This window comes from Amphibalanus amphitrite, unplaced genomic scaffold, assembly GCF_019059575.1.
Source record: "Amphibalanus amphitrite isolate SeventyFive unplaced genomic scaffold, NRLGWU_Aamphi_draft 000181F_arrow, whole genome shotgun sequence".
NCBI lineage: Eukaryota > Metazoa > Arthropoda > Thecostraca > Balanomorpha > Balanidae > Amphibalanus > Amphibalanus amphitrite.
In genome coordinates, this window is record NW_024881676.1 from 45526 (window position 1) to 71529 (window position 26004).

Sequence of the window (26004 nt, forward strand, 5' to 3'; positions counted from 1 at the left end):
CCAAGTAGACGCACGACTCGCAAAGTCTCAAGGTCTTAATGAGCTTATCTCTTTTGCCCATTGTGTAAGTTGCCTCGCTCCTTATTAGAGGAGACTTACTTATGCGCCAAGAGTTGGTCTGTTTTTTAACCCTCGCCCGTATTGGTGTTTTTCCAGCCGCGAACGTATAAGGGGGCGGGGGTCCGTTGGACCCCCCCTTGCCGTTTCGTCCCTGATCGAGCTAGAGCTTCGCGGAAAAAACGAGCGTGCTGCCCGCGACGAGAGGAAGCCGATGATACCCAATTTTAAGGTCCTAGGTTATCGGTTGACCTTCCAGGTCAGGTCAATGACCCAAAAGTCGGGAAAATCGGGACCTGTTAGAACGTCGTAAAACGTGGCTGCTATGGGGTTTTTCGGGGTGCTGATCACGAATATCATGTTAGTTATGATCACTGATGATGTCTTTATGCATTGAGGCCAGGTCGGGTCAGGTCAGGTCAACCAGTAAGGATTTTGCCGGGTATTCGTAGTAGCCTCTGACAGCTTCGTAACATGTTACGAAGGCACCAAAACTGCTTCGTAAATGTTCAAATGGTTGCTAAATTCGAATTCAGCTCCAAAAGCTAGCCTAGAAACATGTAAAACTCGAAAAAGTGAACCGAGGTCATCAAAGGTCAATGACCTGACCTGACCTTCCGGTGACCTTGACACCCACCCTAATGCATGGGAGCAACATCATATGCCATGTTTGAACACTTGAAACCACAAAAAGACTGCTAACGCGCGGCTAATGCGAGCCGACATACGCCGAATCGCGATTCCGGCCAAACATGGTCTCGAAAAGTAGGTCACATGTCAAAGGTCATTAGGGTCAGGGTCATGAAATTTTCAGGATAGGTGTAAAATTGATTATCGCGAGGGTACTGAAAGTTTCGTCGCGATCGGCCGCTTTTTACGCGAGTTATTCGCGAAAAACAGGGGGGTCCGTTCGACCCCCCCCCTATACGGGCGAGGGTTAAGCATGTCCGATTTAAAAAGAACGACTGAGCGATCTAAGCGTGAATTTAACTGAGCGGAAACTGAGCTAAGCTGAATTGAGCGGAAACTGAGCTGAGCTGAACGGGAACTGAGCTGAGCTGAGCTGAGCGGAAACTGAGCTGAGCTGAGCGGAAACTGAGCTGAGCTGAGCGGAAACTGAGCTGAGCGGAAACTGAGCTGAGCTGAGCTGAGCGGAAACTGAGCTGAGCTGAGCTGAGCGGAAGCTGAGCTGAGCTGAGCTGAGCGGAAACTGAGCTGAGCTGAGCTGAGCGGAAACTGAGCTGAGCTGAGCTGAGCGGAAACTGAGCTGAGCTGAGCTGAGCGTGAGCGGAGCACAGCCGGTTTGAGCGGAGCGTGAGCTGAGCTGAGCCGTGTTAAACTGAGCGGGAGCTGAGCGGGAGCGGATAAAACGGAGTTGAGCTGAGCGAGCTCACTTTTTTCTTGAGCTGTCACAAGTCTGGGTCATTGTGTACTGTGCTGGTGGAGGGGCAGCAAGCGGGATATTGGGAGCGGGCTGTGATTGCTTTTGGCCAGTCTCGAAATTCGCCCAGTCGTGACGCATTCTTTTTCCGCAAAGGACGCACCGAATGTGAATGCGACTGTGAATGGTCGGCGGGCGGTGCCACAGGGGAGGGGGAGCGGAGGGGATTAAAGCTGCCACTTATATTGCTTGTGATTACCCGCCTCGCCTCTGTCGGTTCCGCCCAGGTTCTATCCCTGAACCGCCCAGGTTCAGGGATAGTCTTAGTTCTTACTCTTCTCCAGTTTTAGCTGAAGTCTTAGGTATGTTTTTATTTTTTATCAATATAAGTACCTTCTGGATCTGAGGGCAGGGCAAGGAACAGGACTAGAGGTGTCAAAATTTCCCCGAAATCCGGGACGAGCACCGGACCGGCACCGCACCAAGTTTGGTTGGGCCCAGCATCAAGCCCAGCACTCATATAGTTATGAGTGCTGAGTGCAAGTATACTTGAGCCCAGCATCAAGCCCGGCGGTACATCCTTTCAGCATTACGCTGTTCATTCTGCATGCCCGGCATGAGCCCGGCAGCATCGCGTTCAGGCCATGGAAAAGCCCTGCCGGGCCCGATTTTGGGCCCGGCGCCGGGCCTGCGGTCTCGACCTTGACATCTCTAAACAGAACCTCAGGGAAGGGCAGGGCACAGAGTCTGAGCCCTAAGGACAGGGCAGGCATTGGCCATGAGGATAAGACAAGACACATTAGGCGCTTGAGGACTGGGTAGGATGCAGGGTCCAAAGGCAAGGCAAGGCGCTGGTATCGGGTATCGGGTATCATATAAGGTATCGGGTTTGAGGGCAGGACAGGGCGGGGCACAGGACCTGAATGCAGAGCAGGGCGCAGGGCATGAAGGAAGGGCAGGACAAGGTACAAGACCTACGGACAGGACACTGGACAGGGCACATACCCTAGGGGCATATGTAGAGTAGGGAAGGATATAACAAGGTGAACGACCTTAGAATAGGGCCAGGGCAAAAAGGACTGGAGAGGGCATGTATGTGCTTAGGCACATAGTAAATCAGGGCACAAAGCAATTGGAAAGGCAACATCTGTTACACATTAAAAGACCGAGGCATGTGACTTATTATTGCTCGTGGTTTTCGGCTGAAACCATGGCATTTCAGTGTGGGACGCAGTGGTCCAAATTTCGCGAGGGCTACGTCCCAAAGGCAGGGGGCTGCGTCCCAAAATGGGACGCAGTCAGTGTGTTAAAATATGCCCTGGAGCGCACCCCATAGCCGGGTGCAGTGAGTAGGTACTTTGGGGCTGGATGGCCTGTCCTCTGGACGGGCTCAGCCCCGGTGACTCACTAGGGTGCCTGCCCAGACCAATGTCTCCCCCTATATCCTATCATCCTCCCGGCTCTGAAATGGTCCAATTGGACCGAAAGGGCCTAACCCAACAAAACAAAAACAAAAAGAAATAAACGGTCCATCGAGTGACTCTCGGCCAATTGTCTGAAGTCAAAGTGACTCCGTCTTGATACATGCATCGCACGCCAAATATCCACATAAGGCGACTCGGTCCCTGACTCCCTGCACGCAATTCAATTGGCACAGTGCTGAGTGCGGCTGCGCCAAATGCCTCGAGGGCGTCTATTTTCGCCGAGCTGTGGCATGCCCGCGACTGTCGGCGGTGACGGCACACGGCGAGGGACGCCAGAAAAACGTAGCCCAAACTGCAAGCGCGGTAGGATAAACTTGAATGAGTGAATGACCTCTCCGTATAGTGTAGCAGAAAGGGCTGTTAGGTTTTGGGTTGAAATGCTTAGGTACCTCTACCTGTATTTGTTTTTGCTTGTATGCCTTCGTCTTCATTTTACCAACTGGGTCAATTTCGTATTCCTCTCGCCGCTCATTTATTCTTGAGGTGGTGTTGCCAGAACTAATTGTAATAAAGCTGAGTCACTATAACGATTTAACGGCCGCACCTCCGCATCAAGGCATTGTTTTCGGGTCGTGATCACCCGGACGCATCCAGTTCTAGATACCGTTTGACGCACAGTCTCACCCTCCATGTCAAGTCACACCTCCCTTATGCATCCGCAACAAGTCAGCAGTTTTGTGAGGCGACGTAAAAGCAGCATCAATATTGAGCCCTGTGGTCGCCGCCGTTCCGCCATGCCGGGGCATACGGCCGCCGGTCGCGCCGCCGACCGCTCTGTCCGCCGGGACGTCCGGCGGTGTATAAAGCCCGCCGGCGGCGTCCGAGGCCGACTGTGTCCCGTGCGTCGGCGGTCCCAGTGGTGACCCGGCTCTGCAGAGGTCAGCGAGCTCAGGATGACCTCCGAGAAGTCGCCCCACCCGGAGACCGGCCAGTCGGCCGCCGAGGACGCCAATCACACCCCTCGCTGTGAGTGGGACACGCGGCGGGACGGTGCACTGTCAGCCGCTGGCCCTCAGAAGTCGACATGTCGACTTTTAAAGAATATAACTAAAAACGAGCGATAAAAAGGTAGAATAAAAGATAGAACGCAATAAGCAAAATATGCAAACTTTTTGAAGAAACAAGTATTTTTGAAAGTGTATCTCTTTTTTTTCATAGACTGTCACCTTTCCAGTTTCCTGATATTGTTTTGTACCTAAAGCATTTTATCATTTATGTATTCGGCAGATATTTGTGGGGAACTGGACTTTGGTGATCTAATTTTATCTCGCTACCGTTCTCCCTTCAAAGGAACTCGCGGGTACGCTCGTTTCTGGGTCCGTAGAGTAGGTAGTTGGGGTCCCGGTCCACGGGGCACTGACCGAGAAACGGGCATACATGGCGATAACTATTGTAAATAGTTAGACGGCAGCTGTTATAAAAAAAAAACGATGAACGACCTAATTCCGATCAGATGCTTAGGTATGAACAAACTCAGAGGTGCATAGAGTTTGAATCTAGCAGAACCCTCTTTTTGCAGAAGATATCGGTAGTGGAATAAATATTTATTAGCATTGTGAGTTGTGACCCCATCAATCGCCCATAACTGCTTACAGTTACATTCATACGAACGGGCTATTGAGTCACTTATCGCATGATTCTTTCCGACCTCTGAAATCACAATTGTGTCATTTAGTCAGGAAATAGCTACCTGTAACGAGATACCTTACTAACGCGAGGTAACTACGTTTTTTGCATTGGACCGCTTTGGTAGCCTTACGAAAACGTGTCGTTGCAGACGGTACCAGATAGGTTACAGGCGAAATTTAAATCCGTCTGTTTTCTTTTTCGGGAACTCCCGGTACATGAAGCTGCAGCAGCACTAATTATTTTGTTTCAGCACCGCTTAACTCTATCATATTCAGCAAAAGCTGATCAACAGGTGGAGGAATGAAATACTAGTAATTATTGCGATACATCACACAAGACAGTGCCATTTTCCTCTTATGCACCGCGCTTGAACACAGGGCAGTTGTCGAACAACATCCGCGCGTTTCCCCCGGCAGTCGGCATCCTGTTCTCATGGCGGATGGCGGTGACGCTGCTCTGTCTGCTGGGAGGCACCGCCTCCATGCTCGGCAGGGTCGTCACCAGCTTCGCCGTGCTCTGTATGGTGCGAGAGGAGGGTGCCGACAACGCCACCAGCCCCGTGGACGGAGGGGAGGTCACGGTAAGGAAGGGGTGTGGAGAATGGAGATGCGGCAACCGGCAACCGGCAAGATTGGGTCTGGACAGTCATAACTTATCATCATGTGTGACGTGTTCCAGCTTTTTTTGTAAAATGAATTTAGGCCGAATGTTTAATTGGAATTGGATAATGGATTAGTTGGCCTGCCATATCGGACAATTTTGAGACACACATTCCGATATTTAATGATGCATTTGATTCAGACATTTATTTTAAAAGCAAACAATCAAGTTATCTTTATCACGGGAAAATGGTTTCATGGTTTACGGATTAAACGAGGCTGCCTGTACCCAACGGCGGCCGTTTCAAAGGACCCTCGTCCGTTGTCGGCAGGGTGAGTTTGCCTGGAGTAAGCAGTACCAGGGAGTGGTTCTGTCGGCCTATTTCTACGGCTACGTCGCCGCGCTGGTCATCGGCGGCTGGGTGGCCGACAGGTAACGTTTTTCTTCGAAATCAGAACCATTTTCGTGACTAAGAATGCCGACCAACGTCTTTACTTAGGCTTGCAAGCTGTCTTACACAATGAGCAAGTTGTATATGCTTGCGTCTGACTTTGTGCTAGCCTGTATGAGCTTTACGTCATCGAAGCCTCTTCACGCACCACTGACGGCATAACATGTTTGTGGCCAGGTTCCCCAGTCACAAGGTGGCCATCTGCAGCGCCGTGCTGCAGTGTGTGCCGATGCTGCTCATCCCTGAGGCCACCCGGGCCTACTCCTGGGCCATAATCGTCCTCCGAGTCCTGCAGGGCATCGCAGCGGTCAGTCACAACACCCATCCCCTGAACATAACTGTATGATATAGGTCATGCATATATAACGCTAGCGTCGGGCATTTGTTTAGCTTATTTTAGGCATGCGATTCATTATGAATAACCGTTTAATTTAGAAGCATACTCACGTTTGACAAATAATCAAAAGTATCGTGCTGCACCGTTTGATTTCAAGCTGTCATAAAAATACCTACCTCTTTTGAAGCATGTCAAGCTCACCTTTTCTATGGCGACAGTGAAGTGAATACCTAACCGCCGTACGGCGCACCGTCTCCCTTCAGTCGGCCTACTACCCGAGCTTCAACGTGATCCTGCGCAACTGGTCTGCCAGCGGCGAGTGGACGCTGCTCTTCTCCATCGCCTGGAGCGGCGGCTACCTGGGCAGCGCCAGCGCCTTCCTGGTCAGCAGTCGCCTGTGTCAGCTTCAGTGGGACGGCGGCTGGCCCACCGCCTTCTACTTCTCAGGTGTGTGTGTGTGTGAGAGAGAGAGAGAGAGAGAGAGAGAGAGAGAGAGAGAGAGAGAGAGAGAGAGAGAGAGAGAGAGAGAGAGAGAGAGAGAGAGAGAGAGAGTCAGAGAGAGAGGGAGAGTCGCGTATTGGTCAAGGGTCAACGGTCAAGGGTCAAGGGCGGTTGTACTGAATGACCGATAAGTTTTGGACTTCGGAGGTATTGATATAAGAATAAGTAATTAGTACCAGTTCAAGCTCTGCAATGTACGAGTTTTTTTTATTTCCTAGGCCTCCAATGATGCCGTTGCCGATGAATTTCAGTAGTTATGGCCATGGACGCGAAAATAGCACTCATGTGGATCAATGACGGAAATATGGAATATAATTAGGAGTTTTCCGACAAATTGGAGGGAAAACTCCGACTTATTGCAGCATTTACTCACGGTTGTACTTTATTCGGTAAGGCGGCGTTGTCGACGGTTTCAGCTCTGGTGGTGGCCCTGTGGACGGTGCTGGCCTGCCTGTTTCTGACCGAGTCGCCCCAGGACCACCGGTTCGTGTCAGACGCCGAGAAAAAGTACCTGGCCTCCCAGCCGCACATGCAGGCCACCAACAACACAAAGGTGCCGATCAGAGAGAATATGTAATGCTTGTGATTTGCCTTTTCTGGTGCCATTTTTATATTTAAACTCACTTTTGCTATTGCTTAATCTTGTTGGTTAGCATAACTTTATAACAAAAGGCAAATGAATTAATATTCGTAGATAAAATGCTCGATTTTACGTTATGAGGGTGAATGTTTACGCTCCAATTAATGTCTCGTTCTCCGACTGATTAATAAAGTCTGACTCTTGGGATGTTTGTAGAGTGATCTTGTTTACATATTTTGGACCGTTTTCACAGACACAGCCCGTTTCTCTGTGGACCTTGCTCAGCAACCTCCAAGTGTGGATCATCATGCTCAGCTACTTCGTCACCAGCTGGTTCTTCGCCTCGCTGAACATCACACTACCCATGTTCATGAAGGAGGGATTCGACTTCGACATATCACAGGTGGGTGAAATTCGGACACAAAACAAACGTAATGCAAAAGCAAACACACACTGGCAACTAAGTCACGTAGTAATGTACATATGCGTGGTCGCATGTAAGCTCCCGTAATAAGGAGTTTATCCCGAAATGAGTCCGTACTCCGTACAATTTTTTATCGGACAATATAAGTGCAAGTGTTATAACTGTAACTTTTTTTCAGAACGGATTCGTCTCAGCCTTGCCCAGTATCGCCATGTGCATAATGATGATAGTCGGAGGGAACTTGTGTCACTACCTGCACGTCGAGAAAGGGATCAGCACCACCAACACGAGAAAAATCTCAGCGGCAGCTGGTTGGTCACCTGAATTATGTAGGCTACATGCTGACATATCTATAGCTAAGCATGGGAACAGATAGATACTTACATACTGTGTCTGAATCACGCAATTTGTGTCCCGTAAATGTCTCTCGAAAAAAAGCTGTATAGCTCACTCCGCCGCACCCTTTTAAATCGACGCGTGGCGTTCTTAATTAAAATGTGAAGCGTTGTTCCCAGGTAATACTGCTTTTACGCTCTCAAGTTCATATTATCCTGTTCTCAAGTTCTTAGTAAATTACCTTTATTCAAGCTTTAATAATAGCTTTCGATAAATGAATGTTAGGTATATTGTCTGACGTCCCTTATCCTGGCAGGTCTGCTGATTCCTGCCGCCTGTATGGCTGTGGTCATCAACCTGCCCGTGTCTCAGCGAGTTCTTGGGGTCATTCTGATATCGCTGGCGCAGGGAATGTCAAGCATCGTCATAGGGTCAGGTGAGGCATCCAAACCATGTTCAATGAGTGACTCAAACAAATGGGAGGTCAGTGGGTTTTTCACTTGTCGTCGGGGAGAAAATGCTCCGCGGAATGAACGGGAGGAAACGCTCTTGGTAATGTTTGATAAATTGTTATATATTTATTAATTTGCAAACAGAGGGTTAATGCATAAATGGTGCACTAAGTATTTTCCCTCAAGTAGTTACTAGGCATCACTTGATCGTTTTATTTTATGTATTTTGTGTGGCAATTTAAAATAAGATTTATTCATTGATAAACTTAGACCCAATTACTTGTTCACAATTAATGAATACTGTTTCTCAGGTCCTGTGTCGGGGGCTGCCGACATTGCGCCCCAGTACATCGGTCTGATCTGGGGGCTGGCCTCTTCCTTCGGAAACACCACTGGCTTTCTGTCTCCGCTCATCGCCACGGCCATGACGCCCAACGTAAGCCGCAATCACTAAACATGAAACTTTATTATACGCTCTCCGTGTTGTCACACTACAGCAAAACTGCTCGTTCTCGTTAGTCAATACGTATATCTGAGCGTCTGCATTATCAAAATGATTTGACGAAATCGGAACAAGGACGGTTCTTTATTTGGTTTGTTTACATTCATGCATACCGTTACTTTGTCCCATGAACTCTTTATATCCCTTCTGATTTCCATTTTTCGCAGGGAACGCTGCAGGAGTGGTGCTACTTCTTCATCATCTCGATCGTGCTGATGGTGCTGCTCTGTCTGCTGATTCTGTGGAAGTGGGAGTCACAGGTTCAGCCGTTCGCCTGCGCGGAGAAGCTGGAGAGGCGCCAAAAGAGCTACCGGCACGCCGACACCATCGTGGCCCTTGAGGAGGTCAACTGAGCATCCCCGGAGCTTTGGAGTCTGATTCGATCGGAAATACCCGATTAAATCCGGGAGTCGTCTTCGAACCAAGAAGACCGATTCCATGATCAGAACTAGAAGACCCGAAACATTCAGTCCCGATCATTTACAATAAAACGGGAGTCCTATCTAAACCAATGGAGGATCGATGCGATCATTATTGGTCAGATCAGATGACAGAGATGAGTTTAATTGATGGTGATGAAGAGTTGGATCTAATACCTAACGGTGTAAGTTGTGGTAATATAGACTAGGATGATGATATCCTCGGGATGCGAGCGGTCCGGAATGGCCCGACCAGCATAATATACGGCTCTCACGAGTTTAAGCGGTAGGTTTTGCCTTTTTACATTTCCGGCTATATATCGGAAACTAAGCGATATACCTACGATGAAGCCATTTTAGAGGATCATAACAGGCATGTACACGAATAAATCGATCGCATATTCAACCCTTAGAAGCGTAAGACGAAGAAGATATAGCCGGACATTTACTAAAATTAATAGGGGCAAAACCTACCGCTAAAACCCGTGAGACCTGTACATACGTGAAAGGGCTGGCGGGGTGAAATAATTGTAACATTGTTGAGTGAACAAAACGGCGGCTGTGGCTGGGTTTACTTACCAGTGACTTGTATAGGACGTAGGTATCCATTGCAACTGCCAATAGAGGTGAGATAAAATAGTAGGGACTACATAAACCACATGCTGGGTGTGCAATGTGCATTGTGCAATATGTATTCTCGCTGTAATTTTTAAACCGGTCGTGGGTTTGGCAAGGAAGAATAAATATCATTGGACGTTTTGTTTGTGTGGTTATTGTTTTTGGATGCGCGCTTCTTTACATAAGAAACTTTTACACCCATATAAGGCAATGCTGTTGCCTTGAATAGTATCATGCATCGATGTTAACGCATTCTTATGCATGAAACGGAGCCGTTTTTACCGATAATGGAAAACTCAACCGAGAACTGTGGGTACGTGAAGCTAAGCACGTCGAGGGTGATGGGGACAACCACTCAATACTTTTTGTTCCTGGCCCGAACTAATGGCTCAAGCCTCAAACCCCTAAAGATGGAAAAAAACATGCTCCTAGCCGTTACTTGATAAGAGTAAGAAGTTTTTAGTTGTAGGTATGCTTGGATGTAGGACTTCGCGTTATTAAATCGTATCGATTGTCGATTGATATCCAATGTGCCAATATTTTGAGACAGATATAGATCACTTGTCAGATATAATGCCCGGGTAGCAATATGGCAGAATTGTATTGACCGCTGTAGTGTAGATCACCGATTCGTCATGTGAGCCGTGCATTGCAGCACGGCAGTTAATCGCCAAATTCCTAACGAAGGCTAATGACCGGTGGCCAGTAACATAATCGATTTATTATGCGGCGGTATATTACCTTGGCTGTAGCATAGGAAAACATGATGCTGCTTATTATTAGATTAGCTTAGAAGACGTTTTAGGTAAACGATTAACAGCTAGGCTATAAATAATAAATGGTGATAAATAATAAGTCATCGTACCATTTGTATATCGAACTGCTAAACTCTAAAGGATTGTGCGATGTCGGTCGACTTGAGATGGTTGGCGGTCGGCGATCGCAGTACTTCCGAGGCAAACAATCATCGTCGCCCGTTGTTGTGACTACTCGAGGCACGCTACACATGCAGGCTCACGGTCGGGGCAGCAGATCTTGACAACCCTGTATCGAACAAATACTGAGGCATGACAATGCACAACGATTTGCGATTGCACTGATAGAGCCAGAGCCGAGGTAAATCCTTTTTTACAAATCTAATCCGAACCTTTTGATTGGAAGGATTCACATTTCACAAGGACAGAGCCCCCGCTAAGCGAAGCTTGTGCCTTGTTGCGTTGACCCTGCCCTCTACCCTCCGATCGCGCAATTCCGACGTTCTATGGCAGAACTCAGCCCAAAGTTAGCCACGCACGGCCGGTCCCTCACTGACTTCGTCTGGTTACGGCCTGCCCGGCCTGCCACCAGGCACCAACCGCAACCATACCCTATATACTCTGACCATACCTGTCAGGCCAGGCCCATAAACGTCAGGCGCCCGTCGCGCTTCGAACCATGTTGGATATTTTCGAGCTCGCCTTCTGAAGTCAAAGCGGAACAGGAGCCTAATTGACCGCAGAAGACGAATAAGGGGGTTAAATCATAAATGTCTGAGGCTGAAAAAGAGGCGGGCGTAACAACCATCGTATTGATTCATAGCACGCGCCTCCCCGGCATCATCGCGGTCCACGATGTTTTTTTACCAGAGTCCTTACATGGCTCGCAATGTATTATTGAGTCAAAGGCAATAGTTAAAAGGACGTTTTTACTTTTCATCTGCATATGTTGTTGAGCCAGTAACATCCCAAATTAGGCTGGTAAACTTTGCTATTCAACATTTGAAGACAAATTTATAAATTAGCACTTGCGAGTTAAATGTGCCTGATTCAATTGCTGCGCAACTCATTCATATATGATTCCTTTCTACACCTGTTCGATAACAGAAAAGGCTGAAGTGAAGCGCTTGTGGTCGTCGATCTCTATAACAACCAGAGGGCTGTTCACGGGCCCTGTGTGCGGTCGGACCGCACACAGCCTCCAAGCTCCGCCCACTGCGTCCCTACGTCAGCCTTCCGTCACCGCACACAGCGATCGCTGTGGCCGGTCGGGACTGGCCACAGCGGACCGTCCACCGCACGCAGCCGTGACGTCAGAGCCGCCTACCCATCCCCTACCCCCACGCCTGCTGGACGCACCGCACACACCGCACGCAGCAGTGTGCGGTGCCCGTGAACACCCCTCAGAATACTAGCCAATGAATGGCAGGCTTTGAAAGGAACATGCCACTAGTGATATAATACTAAACAGAAGTAATCTTGTTAATGCGTGTTGCATGCGATGTTGTTGTTTTGGGCTAGGGCGCGCGTGTTGCATGCAAGGTTTCGTAATGCACGCTGAAGTGTAGCAGTGCATAGCTGTCTTGTTTCTGCCCGAAATCTCTGAGCATGAAGCCTAATCATTTGTCATTCAAAATTACATGCATTTATTTCTAAGAGATTGTTTCGTCCACTTGATTTTTGAAGTTCAAGTTTGGTTTTCTAAGAAAACAGGTTTTCTCACACAATTTGGGTATTAAGTAGGATATCAGGCGGTTCACAATCGCTCTATATTTTTTGGACGTCATTTAACGGTTCTTCTTCTTGTTTTAAATAATGCCTACATAGCATTCCCATATTTAGGTTTTTCATTCCCAACTAGGTATGGGAACGAAAATGCATTCCCAAAAACGGGCACCCTTGGCCACAGTTCCGCCTACTGCTATTGGACCAGTGAGCATAATTAAAAACCCATGATACCTTCAATTTACAAGTTTCATCAACATTACAGAAGGAAGATTTTTGTTTTTAGGATTTTTTTCCTATCATTTTCTCTTAGTATTCTTGCTCAAGCCACCTCCTCCTCAGATCTCATACCACCACACACCATGGTGAGTGACACCAACCCAGACCCTACGCTCTACATGGACTACAATGCCACCACTCCGCTGGCGGCCGAGGTGGAGGCTGACATCGCCGACTCGCTGCACCAGCACTGGGCCAACCCGAGCTCGACCCACCCACCAGGCCGGAGCGCGCGCCGCGTGCTGGAGGAGGCACGCAGTCACGTGGCTGCGGCCATTGGCGCCCAGCCAGAGCACGTTATCTTCACCTCCGGGGGCACTGAGGTGGGTCGGGGTTCCCGCAGTTTGACTGCTTTTTGAACGCAACTCCTACATGTTAAGTGCAGCGTGGCTTTAGTGGAAGAATGATAGGGTGGTGTACGCAGTACGTGTAGGTCCAATTTGACATTTACTTTCATATAAACCAGGGAAGGCACAAATAAGTTGGGATGTTACATCCCTTTGCACTTATATTCAGTCTAGACTAGTCTTAAGTGCTCTTCAGTCTTCACCGTTAATTTTCTTTCGTTAAAGCTGCATTTGCATCCTGCCTCGTACCGTTTCCAGGCGAACAATATGGTGGTCCGCGGTTCTCTCGAGTTTTACCGGGCGACCGGCCGCCGGGGCACACCGCACCTCATCATCTCTGACACGGAGCACGATGCCGTAGAGGCGCCGGTCGCCGACCTGCAGCGGCGGCGACTCTGCTCTGGTGGGTTAGTGATCAGTCTGCTCTGGTGTGTGCTATACTGCAGCCGGGAATGATGGGTCTTAGACTTCGCTAATAGCAGGTCGCCACAAGTATAGCCAAGTTTTTCCTGTAGCTACTTAGATGTGTCGATTTTTTTGGGCTAACCTGTTTCTCCTGTATAGAACTTTTCACGTAACGGTCGACAAATACTTGTTCGTGTCGACTATCCGGTCTTATATTTCGGTCGCAGCTATGTTGCCAACAATGCATGCTACTCTATATGCTACGGTGCACAGGGCTTAAGTGTTGAGCACTGATTTCCGAATGGATGTGCGTTTTTGTCCGTTGTGTACCGAACCCCGTTGTGTATTTGCTTTGTGAATAGGTTATTGATGCTGCTTGTGAGACGTCATGTTCTGTACATCCCCCTCTCGTTTCTCCAGTGACCCGGCTGCCGTGCCGCGCGGGGGGCCGGGTGAGCGTGTCGGAACTGCGCGCGGCTCTCTCCCCCGATACCTGCCTCGTCTCGGTGATGCACGCCAACAATGAGACTGGGGTGGTCAACGACATCGAGGCGATCGGACGGTGAGCTAGGTGGTCTCTTAGGTCTCGGAAGATCGAGGATCTTTGATAATCTGACATTGGTTCTAATGGTATGCGAATGTGTGAATGGTAGTTTGGTATCGAATGCTACGTCACCTGCTCCTTAATCGTTACCTGCTGCCCTTCAAGCTATGCTTTCCTTGTCAGCATCGCTGTCCCTCAGAGCCGCCACCCTAACTCTTTATTGTTATTATTCCGATTCTCTCCAGCGCTCTGTCCGAGTCCCCGCACCGCCAGCACATCTGGCTCCACACGGACTCGGCTCAGACGGTCGGCAAACTGTCCGTGGACGTCGGTCGGCTCGGTGTCGATTTCCTCACTGTCGTCGGCCATAAGGTAGGGGAGGCTGCAGTGACAGTAGCTACCCGCGTGCGTGGTTCTTGTTCGTGTTGTCAAGCAGGACAGATGTTTAGCAATGATAGAGAAACGGCGTAAATGATTAATGTTTGACGAAACAAATGTTACTGATGCTGTTTTTATGCGCATCAGTTTGCACTTTGCGGCTTGCTTATCTGGTTTGCCAAGGTTAATAACGAATGTTTTGTTGGGGTGCTTTACTCAACCGCTTCCATTCTCTGCTAGCCCTCCGCCCCGAAGTCTGACTCGCCGCCGCCCTCCGGCAGCTGTACGGACCGCGTATCGCCGCGCTGTGGGCCTCTGCCCTGGGTCTGACGCGCGGCGCGGACGGTAGTGCGTGTATCACGCTGCTGCGCGGCGGCGGTCAGGAGGGCGGTGTGCGGCCGGGAACGGAGATCACCCCGCTGGTGCGCGGACTGGGCACCGCCTGTCGGCTGGTGCAGCAGGGTCTGGAGAGGGACCGACAGCACATGGAGCGACTCAGAGATCTGCTGGAGCGGCGGCTTCTGGTCAGTCGGGGGCTGGAAGTAAAGCGTAACGGTGCGTTTGGAGCGCCTTCGAACAAACGTTATCGCGCGATTTATAATGTAGAATGAGAGCTGTGTTAGGGCCTTGAATAATGACGTTTTGTTATTTAACTGAACAGTGTCGTCCAAACAACTATAATGAATCGGGTGCCCTTGCTATGTAGTATCGCACAGCAGGGCAGAGTATTGCTGAACTGAATGTCGAGATCAGCAGGCTATCTTACTCGCGACTGTCTCTCGATTGTCATGCGTTTGTTCGACGTGTCCCTCTCACTCCCAACAACCGTGAGACTTGATCTAACTCTACGCTCCCCGCAACAGGAGACTGGCGTGGCCGAGAGTATCAACCTGCGCGACTCGCCCCGACTGCCCAACACGTGCAGCGCGGTCCTCTCGAGCCGCCGCTCTGGCAGGGAGGTTCTGCTCCGGTGCCGGCGCCTGCTGGCCAGCGTGGGTTCCGCCTGCCACGAGACGCCCGCGGCGCCGGCCGGAGACCGTGATACAGCTACTACAGTGGTGACTGGGGCGAGAGAACCACGTACGGAAACACCGGAGACATCAGGTGATGTGGGAGATGAGGGCGTCTCGGCGGCGCCCGGCCTCTGCGGGGCGCCGGACGGGGCGCGGGGTGTCGGCGGTCTCAGCGGGGTGCTGCTCCGGAGTGGCGTCTCTCCAAAGGACGCCCGGAGAACGGTGCGGCTCAGTCTGGGCCGGGCTACCAGCGAACAGGACGTGCTGGACGTGGTGGAGGACCTGAGACAGGCGCTGCGGGAGGCGGGGGAGGAACAGGAGGACGCGGCGTAGGTCAGTGAAGCGGGGAGGAACGACGGGCTGGGTCAACGAATCTGATAACGATATACGTGTAGTTCGTGAACGACATAACGATGTCATGGAGCGTAATATTAAATGATGAAGCATTTTACGGTATCCATATGTTAATACGCTTACTGGGGCCGTGGTTGGGACCGATGCGAGCTTAATACGCAATCAATCATGTTATTTTATCTGTGCATGTTTATTGATAATGGTTGCACAATATTTTTCATGTTATCTGGAACGTAACATGTAACATCTTATCAGGTTTTGCAGGGACTACAGGGCTTCTGCGTAATATTTTCACTAAATGACGATTATGCCTATCTGCCGTGGATCGTAAAATCTCCTGTGATCTGCCGAGTGTGTAGTGATGTACGTAATATTTTACATCCGGACGCCGTTTTCGGCTCAAGTCCGACGTGCTATCAAATTTAGGAGCATGTCAAGCCTCATATCGACACCTTTTTTTCAACCCCACATTTGTTCTCCGGTGAATTTCAGACAAGTTGGTTTAGAGACCTTAAAAAAAGGTACAATCACTCGATTTTTCTCAAGTTTGTCTGTCTTGGCAGATAAAGCAATACCAGAACAGGCCTACGAACACACATATTTGATCAGGATCGGACGATTGGACACTTTTAAAAGGAGATCTTTCGTGCCTCCCGGAAATTCACGGGAGAGCAGATGTGGGGTTTAAAAAAAAAAGGTGTCGATACAATAGTAGATCTGCTTGTATAATCTCGAGCCATGCATGATTTTTTAGCTTTTATCGCTCGAGTAACGTACTTTTAGTCCATATTGGTGATGCTATTTCGACATCACATGTTTTGATATCAAATTTTTCTCAGGATTTTATAAATTGGTGTCTTGCGCCAAATTTTTGGTAAGTACCTATGTGTGTCGTCATAAATCAATACAAGTGTTAATCGCAATGGGCTATACCATGAAACTGCCGATTGAAAAATTCATAAGATACTTGGTCAATTAAATGTGCTTATAAAATATCATCCATGCGTTTCATCCTCCTTTTTTGCTTGATTTGAAATGCTGATGCGAATTTTATGTCATCAGTGACATGTGGAAAAGATGCATATCAAGCGTGTGGGGATGGTCGATAAGACTGAGATTGTCTGCTTATACTGGATAGCAGTACAGAAAAACACGCTTCGAGGAAAGAAAAGTTTGTTTTTACGAAAACTGGTCCTGCTAATTGTTTACCTTGAAGCTTCCCCGAGTCATTCAAGGCACTGAACGCAGCTGCTGGAATATGAACCCTGCATGATCACTACACCGTATATGTGTGCACAATCGCCTATAAAAGGAGACTATCCAAGCTGCAAAAAAATAAAAAGTTAACACCACGTGTACATCACAGTACACGAATGCGTGGAATACAGCTGATAAGCAAACAAAGCGCTCAAAATGTACAAAAAGCTCTGCCGTCTGGCCTGTGGTCACAAACCTTCATTTACCGTAGTGTCAATGACGCAATGAGAATACCGTCACGACGCTATTCCCATATCACATAACCTCATCTCAACATCACATGACGTCATCCCCACATCGTGACGTCATCACATGACTGCGCAGCAGCCGCAGCACTGAGACGGGTAGTCGGGAAAGTGGACGTTCCGCTCGTGGCCGCAGACGAAGAAGGTGCCCTCGTTGCCGCCGTAGTTGTAGGAGACGCTGTGTATCGCGATCTGTTGCACGTCGTGGCGCTAAGGAAGAGGGAAGACAATTTTAGATAGTTTTCAATAGGAGAAACACACGCACCAGAAAGCGGTCATATGTCCTCTCTTATGTCGTGAATTTTCTGTACCGTATATGCCTGCCAAAATCATGCCTGCTGCAAAATGTCCCATACCGTGCAAGCCTGTCACAGTGTGTCTCTACTATACCTGTCAGAGAATGTCCCCCACCATACCTGTCACAGAATGTTTCCACCATACCTGTCACACTCTACCTCCACCATACCTGTCAGAGAATGTCCCCCCACCATACCTGTCACACTAAACCTCCACCATACCTGTCAGAGAATGTCCCCCACCATACCCGTCAGAGAATGTCCCCCCACCATACCCGTCAGAGAATGTCCCCCCACCATACCCGTCAGAGAATGTCCCCCCACCATACCCGTCAGAGAATGTCCCCCCACCATACCCGTCAGAGAATGTCCCCCCACCATACCCGTCAGAGAATGTCCCCCCACCATACCCGTCAGAGAATGTCCCCCCACCATACCCGTCAGAGAATGTCCCCCCACCATACCCGTCAGAGAATGTCCCCCCACCATACCCGTCACAGAATGTCCCCCCACCATACCTGTCAGAGAATGTCCCCGTACCATACCTGTTGCAGAATGCGTCCCATCGGCCACCCGGTGTGGTGTTTTCTGACCAGGTGCTCGGAGGCCGTCACGATCCGGCTGTCGGGGAAGCCGGTCAGTGGCCAGACCAGGTGCGCCTTGGCCTGGCAGACGGTCTCCCCACTGACGGCTGTGACCTCCGAGTCGGGCAGGCCGGCCGGAGTCTCCACCACGTACCGGTCGGCGTGCACCTTCCTGGGGGTGGGACGGGGGGGGGGAGTGAGGGGAGGGGAGATTGTACTTTGTTTCGTGAACACGTCCGTAAGTGAACTTTTTTCACAGTTTGTTGCTACATTGACTGGTTACCGTACCTAACCCACCTACACGTCTTCGTTCGCCACAGAACACCGCCAGTTCCGGACCGCAGATCAATTGTCCAGCGTCTTCTATCCCTTATCTTTGCCTTTCTCTTTCTTTCTCTCCTTTCTCCTTCTTTTCTTCTCTTTCCTTTCTTTCTTTCTCTTTCGCGGTGAGTGTGCGCGCGCTCACCAGGTGACGGTCATCTCGACGAAGTACTTGAGGTTGCGCTTGCCCTTGCAGGTGGTGCAGGTGACCATGCCGTTGCCGACGCACCAGGTGCACTTGTTGGTGCCGACGCCGCCGCAGCGGCTGCAGACGTCACCCAGCCGCTGTCCGCTGCCGCCGCACTGGCCGCACCGGTCCTGGGGAGGGGTGCAGGGGCGTCAGCACAGGTTAGGTCTGGGGTACGCTTAAGGCCCAAGCAAGGTCATCGGTTCTTAGAAGCGTGCACAAGGATGGGACTAAAGATCAGGTTTCTGAGGCACACAGGCGGGCAGGCCGGCCAGGCCAGGTATGGGGTATACAGACGATGGGGTCACACCAGTTTCACTGCTCACCGGTCCTGGGAGCGTTGGCGGTGGATGGTGTTACAGGTCAGCTCTGGTGGCGTTGACACTTGGGGGGGGAGGGGGGTAGGCCCTTTTGGTCTGACGAGATCATTTCAGAGCCGGAAGGATGACAGTAATTAGGGGCAGACATTTGTCTGGGCAGGCACCCTTGTAAATCGCCGGGGCTGAGTCCATCCCAGTTTACATGGGGGCGGATCATAGCAAGACTCTTTGATTGACTACCTGAGTGCTGTCGAGTTCAGACGTTTTCCGAAATATTTGTCCGGAGAGCTCATAATCCAGTTGTCCCAACGGTAACCCGAGCAGTGACCGAGCTGCCCCTGTCGGCAGTGTTTCATGACCCGTGAGGTAACCCATGTGGTAATCTGACCTGCCCTCTGACGGCAGTGTTTGGTGACCCATGTGGTGAGTGGTGATCGTGTGGTAATCTGACCTGCCCCCTGCCGGCGCAGTGCTTGCAGCGCACATCCCCGTGAGCCTGGCAGTCGTGACAGGGCCTCAGCGTCTGAGTGTTCGGCACCTGTAGCACCTTTTTCTCGTCCTGAAACACAGGCCCCACAGTCAGAGTGAACGTTATCGCACGGCAAATGCGGAACTCGATACTACTATGGACGTCAAACCCCTTGAGACCCCACTTTTTTGCGATAATTTTTAAATGCGTCAACTCTCGTTGACAATATTCTGGCAATGTGTGTTTTAGAACCTGCCGAAACTTTTATTACTAAGGTATTTTGACGCCAAACGATTATGAAAGGTACTTCTCATTCACTCGTAATGTTAAATTTCACGGAACGAATCTGCTGTTTGGGTAGAGGCTACGCGCTCATGGGGCGGAGCCACGCAATGACGTCAGCGCTAAGCTCCGCCCTACCCCTCCGGCGCTCCTTGCCCGGCGACCGGTCACTCGCGTCTATCGCTCCATTCAGGCTTGATGGTGGGCGGTAGCTGGTAGCGGTAGCGGGCGCTGGTAGATGGCATTTAGAGCAGATGGCGCTGGTGGCGGGGCTCGAGTGTGGCCGAGCGCAAGCCTCTGCCCGGGCCTGAATTGACCTTAGCATTACGAGTGAATGAGAAGTACCTTCCATAATCGTTTGGCGTCAAAATACCTTAGTAATAAAAGTTTCGGCAGGTTCTGAAACATACATTGCCAGAATATTGTCAACGAAAGTTGACGCATTTAAAAATTATCGGAAAAAAGTGGGGTCCCAAGGGGTTTGACGTTCATAGTAGTCCCGACTTAGTATGGGGCCTGGAAGAACACGATCCGCGGCAACTTGGATGGGGTTCATTTACCTATTGATTGATCGGGGCTTGCGACTACGTTTTGTAAAAACAAGCAAGAATTAGCTTTCTTTGAAAGTTAACGAAACTTTTGTTGCCTCTTTGAAATCATACCAGTGCGAGAAATGCATAGCTTTCAAAAATTATCTTTGCGCCCTTGTATAAGCACATAAACTAATAAGAGTGATAAGGGCGGCCAAGCAATAAAACAGCTCTAGCTGCGCCGCTGTGTTGGGTAGCCCGACCAGTAGTGATCCCACCTTGAACAGCGCCCCCGGTGTGAGCGGAATCTCCCACGGCTGAGGCGCCGGGCCCCCGCCGGCCGGAAGACCATTTCCCGAGAACGGCTCAAACTTCCACTTTGTCTCGCGCTTCTCCACAAAACTCTCCAGGGTATACTGAAAATTCCGTAGGATGTCACATTAGATGCTCGGACATTCACCACGTGCAAGTATTTCAGCAGTTATGGAATCAAACGAGAAAACTGACGTAAGATCTTCATGAATGACTGCCGTTACAGTTTAGAGTCAAACACTTTCGGCATACCAGCAATACCTATGGGGCATTCCACGTCAAATCGAACAAAAATCGGCTGTTTTGCACCTTACCATCAGCGATTTCATTATAAATTTGTGAGCGAGTTCCTGTGTCGCCCCGGACATTACATTGATGTTTTTTGCACATTCTGACCACAGGTCTTCTAAATATAGGGCATCAAATTTTTACAAAATGTTGCATCTTTATATTTTTGAACGACCATAACTTTGGTTGTACTTGTTTGATTTGAATGAAATAAACCTTACTGTTTAGGTAATTTCTTAAGAATTTGTTTAGAATTGCATCGACTTAAATATATGACCTTGAAATTTGCTTAACTCTGTTCTTAAGCACAAAAATTGAAATAGCAAAAAACACGCCACCTTCGATTTGGCTCATTTTCATATATTTTATTGCCTACCATATTCTTAACAACCTGTGAAAAAATTAGAGTGGGCCATTCATAAGTTTTGAAGAAAATGGCACATATGTAAACGTATGTTAGCACGCGCATTGGAGGGGGAAGAGTGAATTTCGCCCCACCCCTCCTGTTTTTCGCCAATATCTCATAATATTGATGCGAAATTACTTATGGCTACCTTCCAGAATTGAATTGCACATCTCATCGTGCAAGCAATAAGAAAATCGGTTCACAACTGTTCTAGTAATAGCGGTGTAAAGTGAACATCCTGTCGCCGCGGCGACGCGGCGACTCGGCAGCCGGCGCCGACCGCTACGCGCCGCCTGAATTGTAGACTGTGCCGGGACGGAACGGAACGGTTCCGTCTTTACATCGCGCTCCTTACCGCTGATTACGTTCGATTCGCGTCAAATTTTGTGAGAAGACTAAGAAATGTACAGGCAATCTTATGGTGAAAGAATTCTGAAAATAGGTTGGTAAACAATTGAAATATGAACGTGTAAACACAAAATTGTGACTGCTGCGTTTCCCGCGTCGGCCGATCCCGCCTCAGCCGGCGACATGTTACTCTTAGCAGGAGTCTCTAACTGCCATATTTATTATCGGATTAACTAGAAATTCCCCATACATACTCAAAAATGTATGTTCTTTCGTATAGTGAAGATCAAAAGACGTGAAGATATCGTTGCGTGATAATGTTTTCGTTGAATTATTTCATGATGCATTTCCACACGGCTCAAAATTCACCGCAAAATACCGTTTGCCTGAGACACTTTTACAATGGAACGTGAATGCTTGACTACGATGACTATGCATTTCCATTCTCGCAGAGTTTGGGATATCACTAATCAGCAATCATTCATTTCAGAAAGTGTACACAAGCAAGCATGTCTTGACTCTGTCTTTCAAGGTCACGCGCGGTTGCGTGATGTTGATGCATGAAAACGGCGTTTGCCGCGAAAGTTATGAATGGCCCACTCCAATTTTTTCACAGATGGTTAGGAACATTGTGACGGACATAATATGTAAAAATTACTCAAATCGAAGGCGGCGTGTTTTTTGCTATTTAAATTTTTCTGTTTTAATTCAAGGTCAAATGCATTTCAAGGTCACTTCAATTTAATTTTATAATTAAAAATCAAAGCCTTATCAATTGCCTACAAAACCCTGTTAATATCATTTTGATACCAGAAAAGGAACCAGAGTTATAAGCATTTTAAAAAAATGATGTGTGGCATTTTTGGCTATATTCGATGACCTATATCTCGGCGATACGTTATCAAATTTCGAAAATATTACACGTAACTCAGTTTTGAACCATGCCCAGTCTGCCTGCAAATTTTCAGAAAAATCGAAGGGGATGACGGATTTCGGTGTTTGATTTGACGTGGAATGCCCCCTATTTGAATACACGGTGATATACCGATGAGCCTACCTATTGCAAAAGCGCTATCACCTAAGTAATCTTCAGAAAAAGCAAATTAATGGTTTCAGGCTCACGAACCTTGAACGTGAAGGTGGGAGCGACGTTCCTGATCTGCATGTCTTTGATAGGACCGCTGCCGTAGCAGCAGTGCTGGGCCACGAAGGCGGACAGCGCGTCCTTGACCTCGTCCCGGGTCAGCGGATCCTGGGTGAAGGCTATGCGCGGCTGGTCGGCCGGAGGCGCGGACGGCATCGGATCGGCCGGCGGTCGAACGAACCCTACCGGGAATCGGCCAAATTAGGGATATAACTGGCGGCAAACTGACTGTGGGCGAGGTCATGAAGCGTCATGTGGAATTTGAGAACGTCAGAATTCCCCTCCCAAAATTCATGGTCGCCATCAAGTGCTCCCGAAGCATCGGAAAGTGGAACGACATTTGCTTGAAATGGACCGTGCGGTACAGCATACTTACAGGCGTTCACTACTAGCGCCATCTATGATGTGAAAGCGATACTTATTACACAGATGGTCTCAAAAGCAGTACGGTGATTATGCTGAAGTCCGAACATGTAACATCGCATTTATGTAAGACTAACATCCGTGGGGAAGTTCGATTCCTTAGATAAATGAAGTTAACAGCACAATGCAAAGTTCCCTCGACCTATGTAACTCCTGTGGCTCGCCCACAATCATTTATTATCGAAACTCACCTCCGTCGAAGCCGATGTCCCTGTATCCGTCGATCTGAGGCGGCGCCGACGAGGCGGAGGGGTCCAGATACGGCGGGGTGGCCTGGGACGGGTACTGCGGGGCAGCCTGGGACGGGTACTGCGGGGCGGCCTGGGACGGGTACTGTGGGGCAGCCTGGGACGGGTATGGTGGGTTTTGCTGGGACGGGTATGGTGGGTTTTGCTGGGACGGGTATGGTGGGTTCTGCTGGGACGGGTATGGTGGGTTCTGCTGGGACGGATACTGCTGGAAGGGAGGGCCACCCTGCGGCGGTCCGGCATTGTAAGCCATTCTGAAACAGAGAACATATACCAGCCGTTAGAAATAATAACTTCTGAGGAATCAGTTCAGTGCTCGATTCTGCAGCTACAACGAAGTAGACATGGAAGCTAGAAACGTGAATAAAAGTAAATAAATAAAAATTATTTTTACAACGTGCTTATAACTTGCACTCATCAACAAACACATACCTCCGCCAACGTGTCATTATTGTGGCACAGCTTGTCGCTTTTTATGCAACGGCAGCGAATGGGTTCAGGACATCTTGTTTCTTCCTGCTCCGATGTTATTACCAAAATGGCAACAGTAAATGCACGATCATTTTATGTCGTCCACAATGCACGCATGGCACGTATTCCAGCCGTGTCTGTCTCAGCATTGCACCAGTTGTGCAACATCTCCTGACATCCTCCCCTCCCTTCCCGCCTGATGGGCACATCTTTTCTGGAACTACGCTATCCGGTGGTTGCGGCGACGGCAGCTCGTAGGAACCACATCCGACCGTCCGTTCGGTTTTAGAGGGAATCACGTAATTGATATTGTAGTCTGTAGATCGAAACAAGTGATTTGCATAGATGACTGGTCTTTGAACGGCTGCACCAAAAAAAAAATTGTTAACGGGAGAGATAATCCGACATATCTGAATAAATCGAACGGCGTTGTTGTAAGGCGCACCTGGTCACTATCAGCTTTTGAGGGGTCGGGGGATATGACCGGTGACCCTAACTTCCCTCCCTGGATCCGCCGGTGGCTGCAGACGGGTCCGCTCGCCAGTCGTAATGCCACCGCGCCGCTCCGGAGTCGCGTCAGGTAGCCGAGTCACCGGGAACCCCCGATGACCTCCCCGTCCCGCTGAGCTCCCGCTGGAATGTCCGGTCAGCTCTCGCCGGTCAGACATCAAGGACAGACGGTAATCTGAGCCGGCAGGTCAAATGCGGACTGCCAGGCGCCGGGCGAGGGTGATGTGCGCGCCGCGACCCGCGCGGTCCTACCGTGCTTTCTTGGGATGGGTGTCGAATGTCGATGTGATAAATATTTGTTATGAAAGCCGAGGGCGACATAACTTGTTTACCCAGAATGCATTTGTTTAGTCAGTGGCAGTGTTCCTAAAAGTTGCAGGCTTGCTTGGAAAATTCAGCATTTGGCTCAAGGTCCGATGCCGCGGACTCATGATGCTAAAATAAAGTCGAATATTGCCACTAATTCGACCTAGCATCACAAGGACTGTGACAAAATGACTTCAACTGCTGAACTTTACCAATTCTAGGTACGGTACCCCTGCGGATGGAACTGGGGCAGAGTCACTCTGTCGGGCGGCGTTCGACGAACCCAGGCGACCCCGGGTGCAGGCCAACCAGGCGCCCCGGGCGCAAACAGTGGGAAAACCCAGACCCAGCGCTGAAGTGGTGCTGTGATGAAAACACGAGCCGGATGACGAGCCAGCGCCGCTCGCAGCCACCACCGACGACGAGCTTCTTCGACTGTTATCGTCATTCGTCAGTGAAATAGGATTATGGGTAGTCTAACATTGACACCACACTTCAACTCGAGGCCAGAGTGGGGCTAGGCGCAACATTGAACGTATACCTCGATTTACCATTACACATTCACAATGTCATTGTGTGCCGAGTTACGGTAATAGAAAACTTATCACCTGTTAGCACAGCGCAGCCACATCTTATCGCGTTACGTGACTGACGCTGATACGACATTGACCTTGAACGTTGCACCGCGATGTGCGCCGCATGTTCACGTCCCCAATGGCCTCTCTGGGTACGCTCAACATTACAACATTTGCAGTAGGTTCGTAACCGTTTCTCTACTTCCTGATTCGCCATTTGCAAAGAATGCAAATCTCTGCCACGTCGATCAGATATTTTACTAGTCGACGCGAAATACCGTGACCAACACACGTGACTAACCTGTGTTGTGCAGGAGCAAGCGCCGCGTCCCGATGACCACCGGCTACTGGATCTCCTCTGGGACAGCTCTGCCAGTCTCCTCGGGGCTCGGAGTTCTACCGCTGCGCACCGACCACTGCGACCACTGGCCCCGACAGTCGGCCGATTGTTGCTAGTGATCCTTGCTAGTGATGTCTGAATCGGCTCCAGCGGCTGCAGCGCTCCTTCCTGCCGGCCACGGGGACTCGTGAGTGTCGCTGGCGGGAGGAGGGCCGGAGCGGGGTGGCTTCACAGGCAGGTAGCGCCATCTTTACCGCTAGTGACAGACTCCAGGGGCGGAGGCAGGGATAGAAGGTGGAGAAGGTGGGTGGTCACTGGTCAGGCTGCTCGCAAATTTTCGTGGAAAATTAATGTTGAAACTTGAAAGATATATACATAAATAGGTATATCTCTATGTGGTCTACGACATGCTCGCCAGTTTTACCGGCAGCGGTTTCCCTCAGAGCAGTGCGCTAAAAAACCTGAAGGTTATTGACCTGATTTTTTGTTTTTAGTTCACGTGAGTATACATTACCTCGCTCTGTTAGCAATTCGCCTCAAATGCCTATATACCGCCCCCTGACAAATAGTT

At 49.6% G+C, this 26004-nt stretch overlaps 3 protein-coding genes across 3 annotated transcripts; 2 read left to right on the plus strand and 1 right to left on the minus strand.

Moving 5' to 3' along the window:
* The first annotated feature begins 3671 nt into the window (after positions 1-3671).
* LOC122384103 (uncharacterized transporter slc-17.2-like) lies at positions 3672-9910 on the plus strand. Its single transcript, XM_043371121.1, has 11 exons — positions 3672-3888; positions 4968-5131; positions 5483-5583; positions 5780-5909; positions 6203-6386; positions 6857-6993; positions 7274-7423; positions 7623-7755; positions 8097-8216; positions 8544-8668; positions 8902-9910. Exons 1-11 carry the CDS (start codon positions 3816-3818, stop codon positions 9085-9087), a joined length of 1503 nt encoding a protein of 500 aa, XP_043227056.1. The 5' UTR covers positions 3672-3815; the 3' UTR covers positions 9088-9910.
* Positions 9911-12500: 2590 nt separating this feature from the next.
* LOC122384104 (selenocysteine lyase-like) lies at positions 12501-16494 on the plus strand. Its single transcript, XM_043371122.1, has 6 exons — positions 12501-12853; positions 13136-13280; positions 13703-13844; positions 14072-14198; positions 14486-14728; positions 15068-16494. Exons 1-6 carry the CDS (start codon positions 12614-12616, stop codon positions 15548-15550), a joined length of 1380 nt encoding a protein of 459 aa, XP_043227057.1. The 5' UTR covers positions 12501-12613; the 3' UTR covers positions 15551-16494.
* A 236-nt stretch (positions 16495-16730) lies between these two features.
* LOC122384106 (protein SSUH2 homolog) lies at positions 16731-25882 on the minus strand. Its single transcript, XM_043371131.1, has 8 exons — positions 25395-25882; positions 23175-23485; positions 22543-22742; positions 20341-20478; positions 19233-19340; positions 18420-18592; positions 17915-18125; positions 16731-17283 (listed from the first exon to the last, which is right to left on the minus strand). Exons 2-8 carry the CDS (start codon positions 23482-23484, stop codon positions 17137-17139), a joined length of 1287 nt encoding a protein of 428 aa, XP_043227066.1. The 5' UTR covers position 23485; positions 25395-25882; the 3' UTR covers positions 16731-17136.
* Positions 25883-26004: the final 122 nt, after the last annotated feature.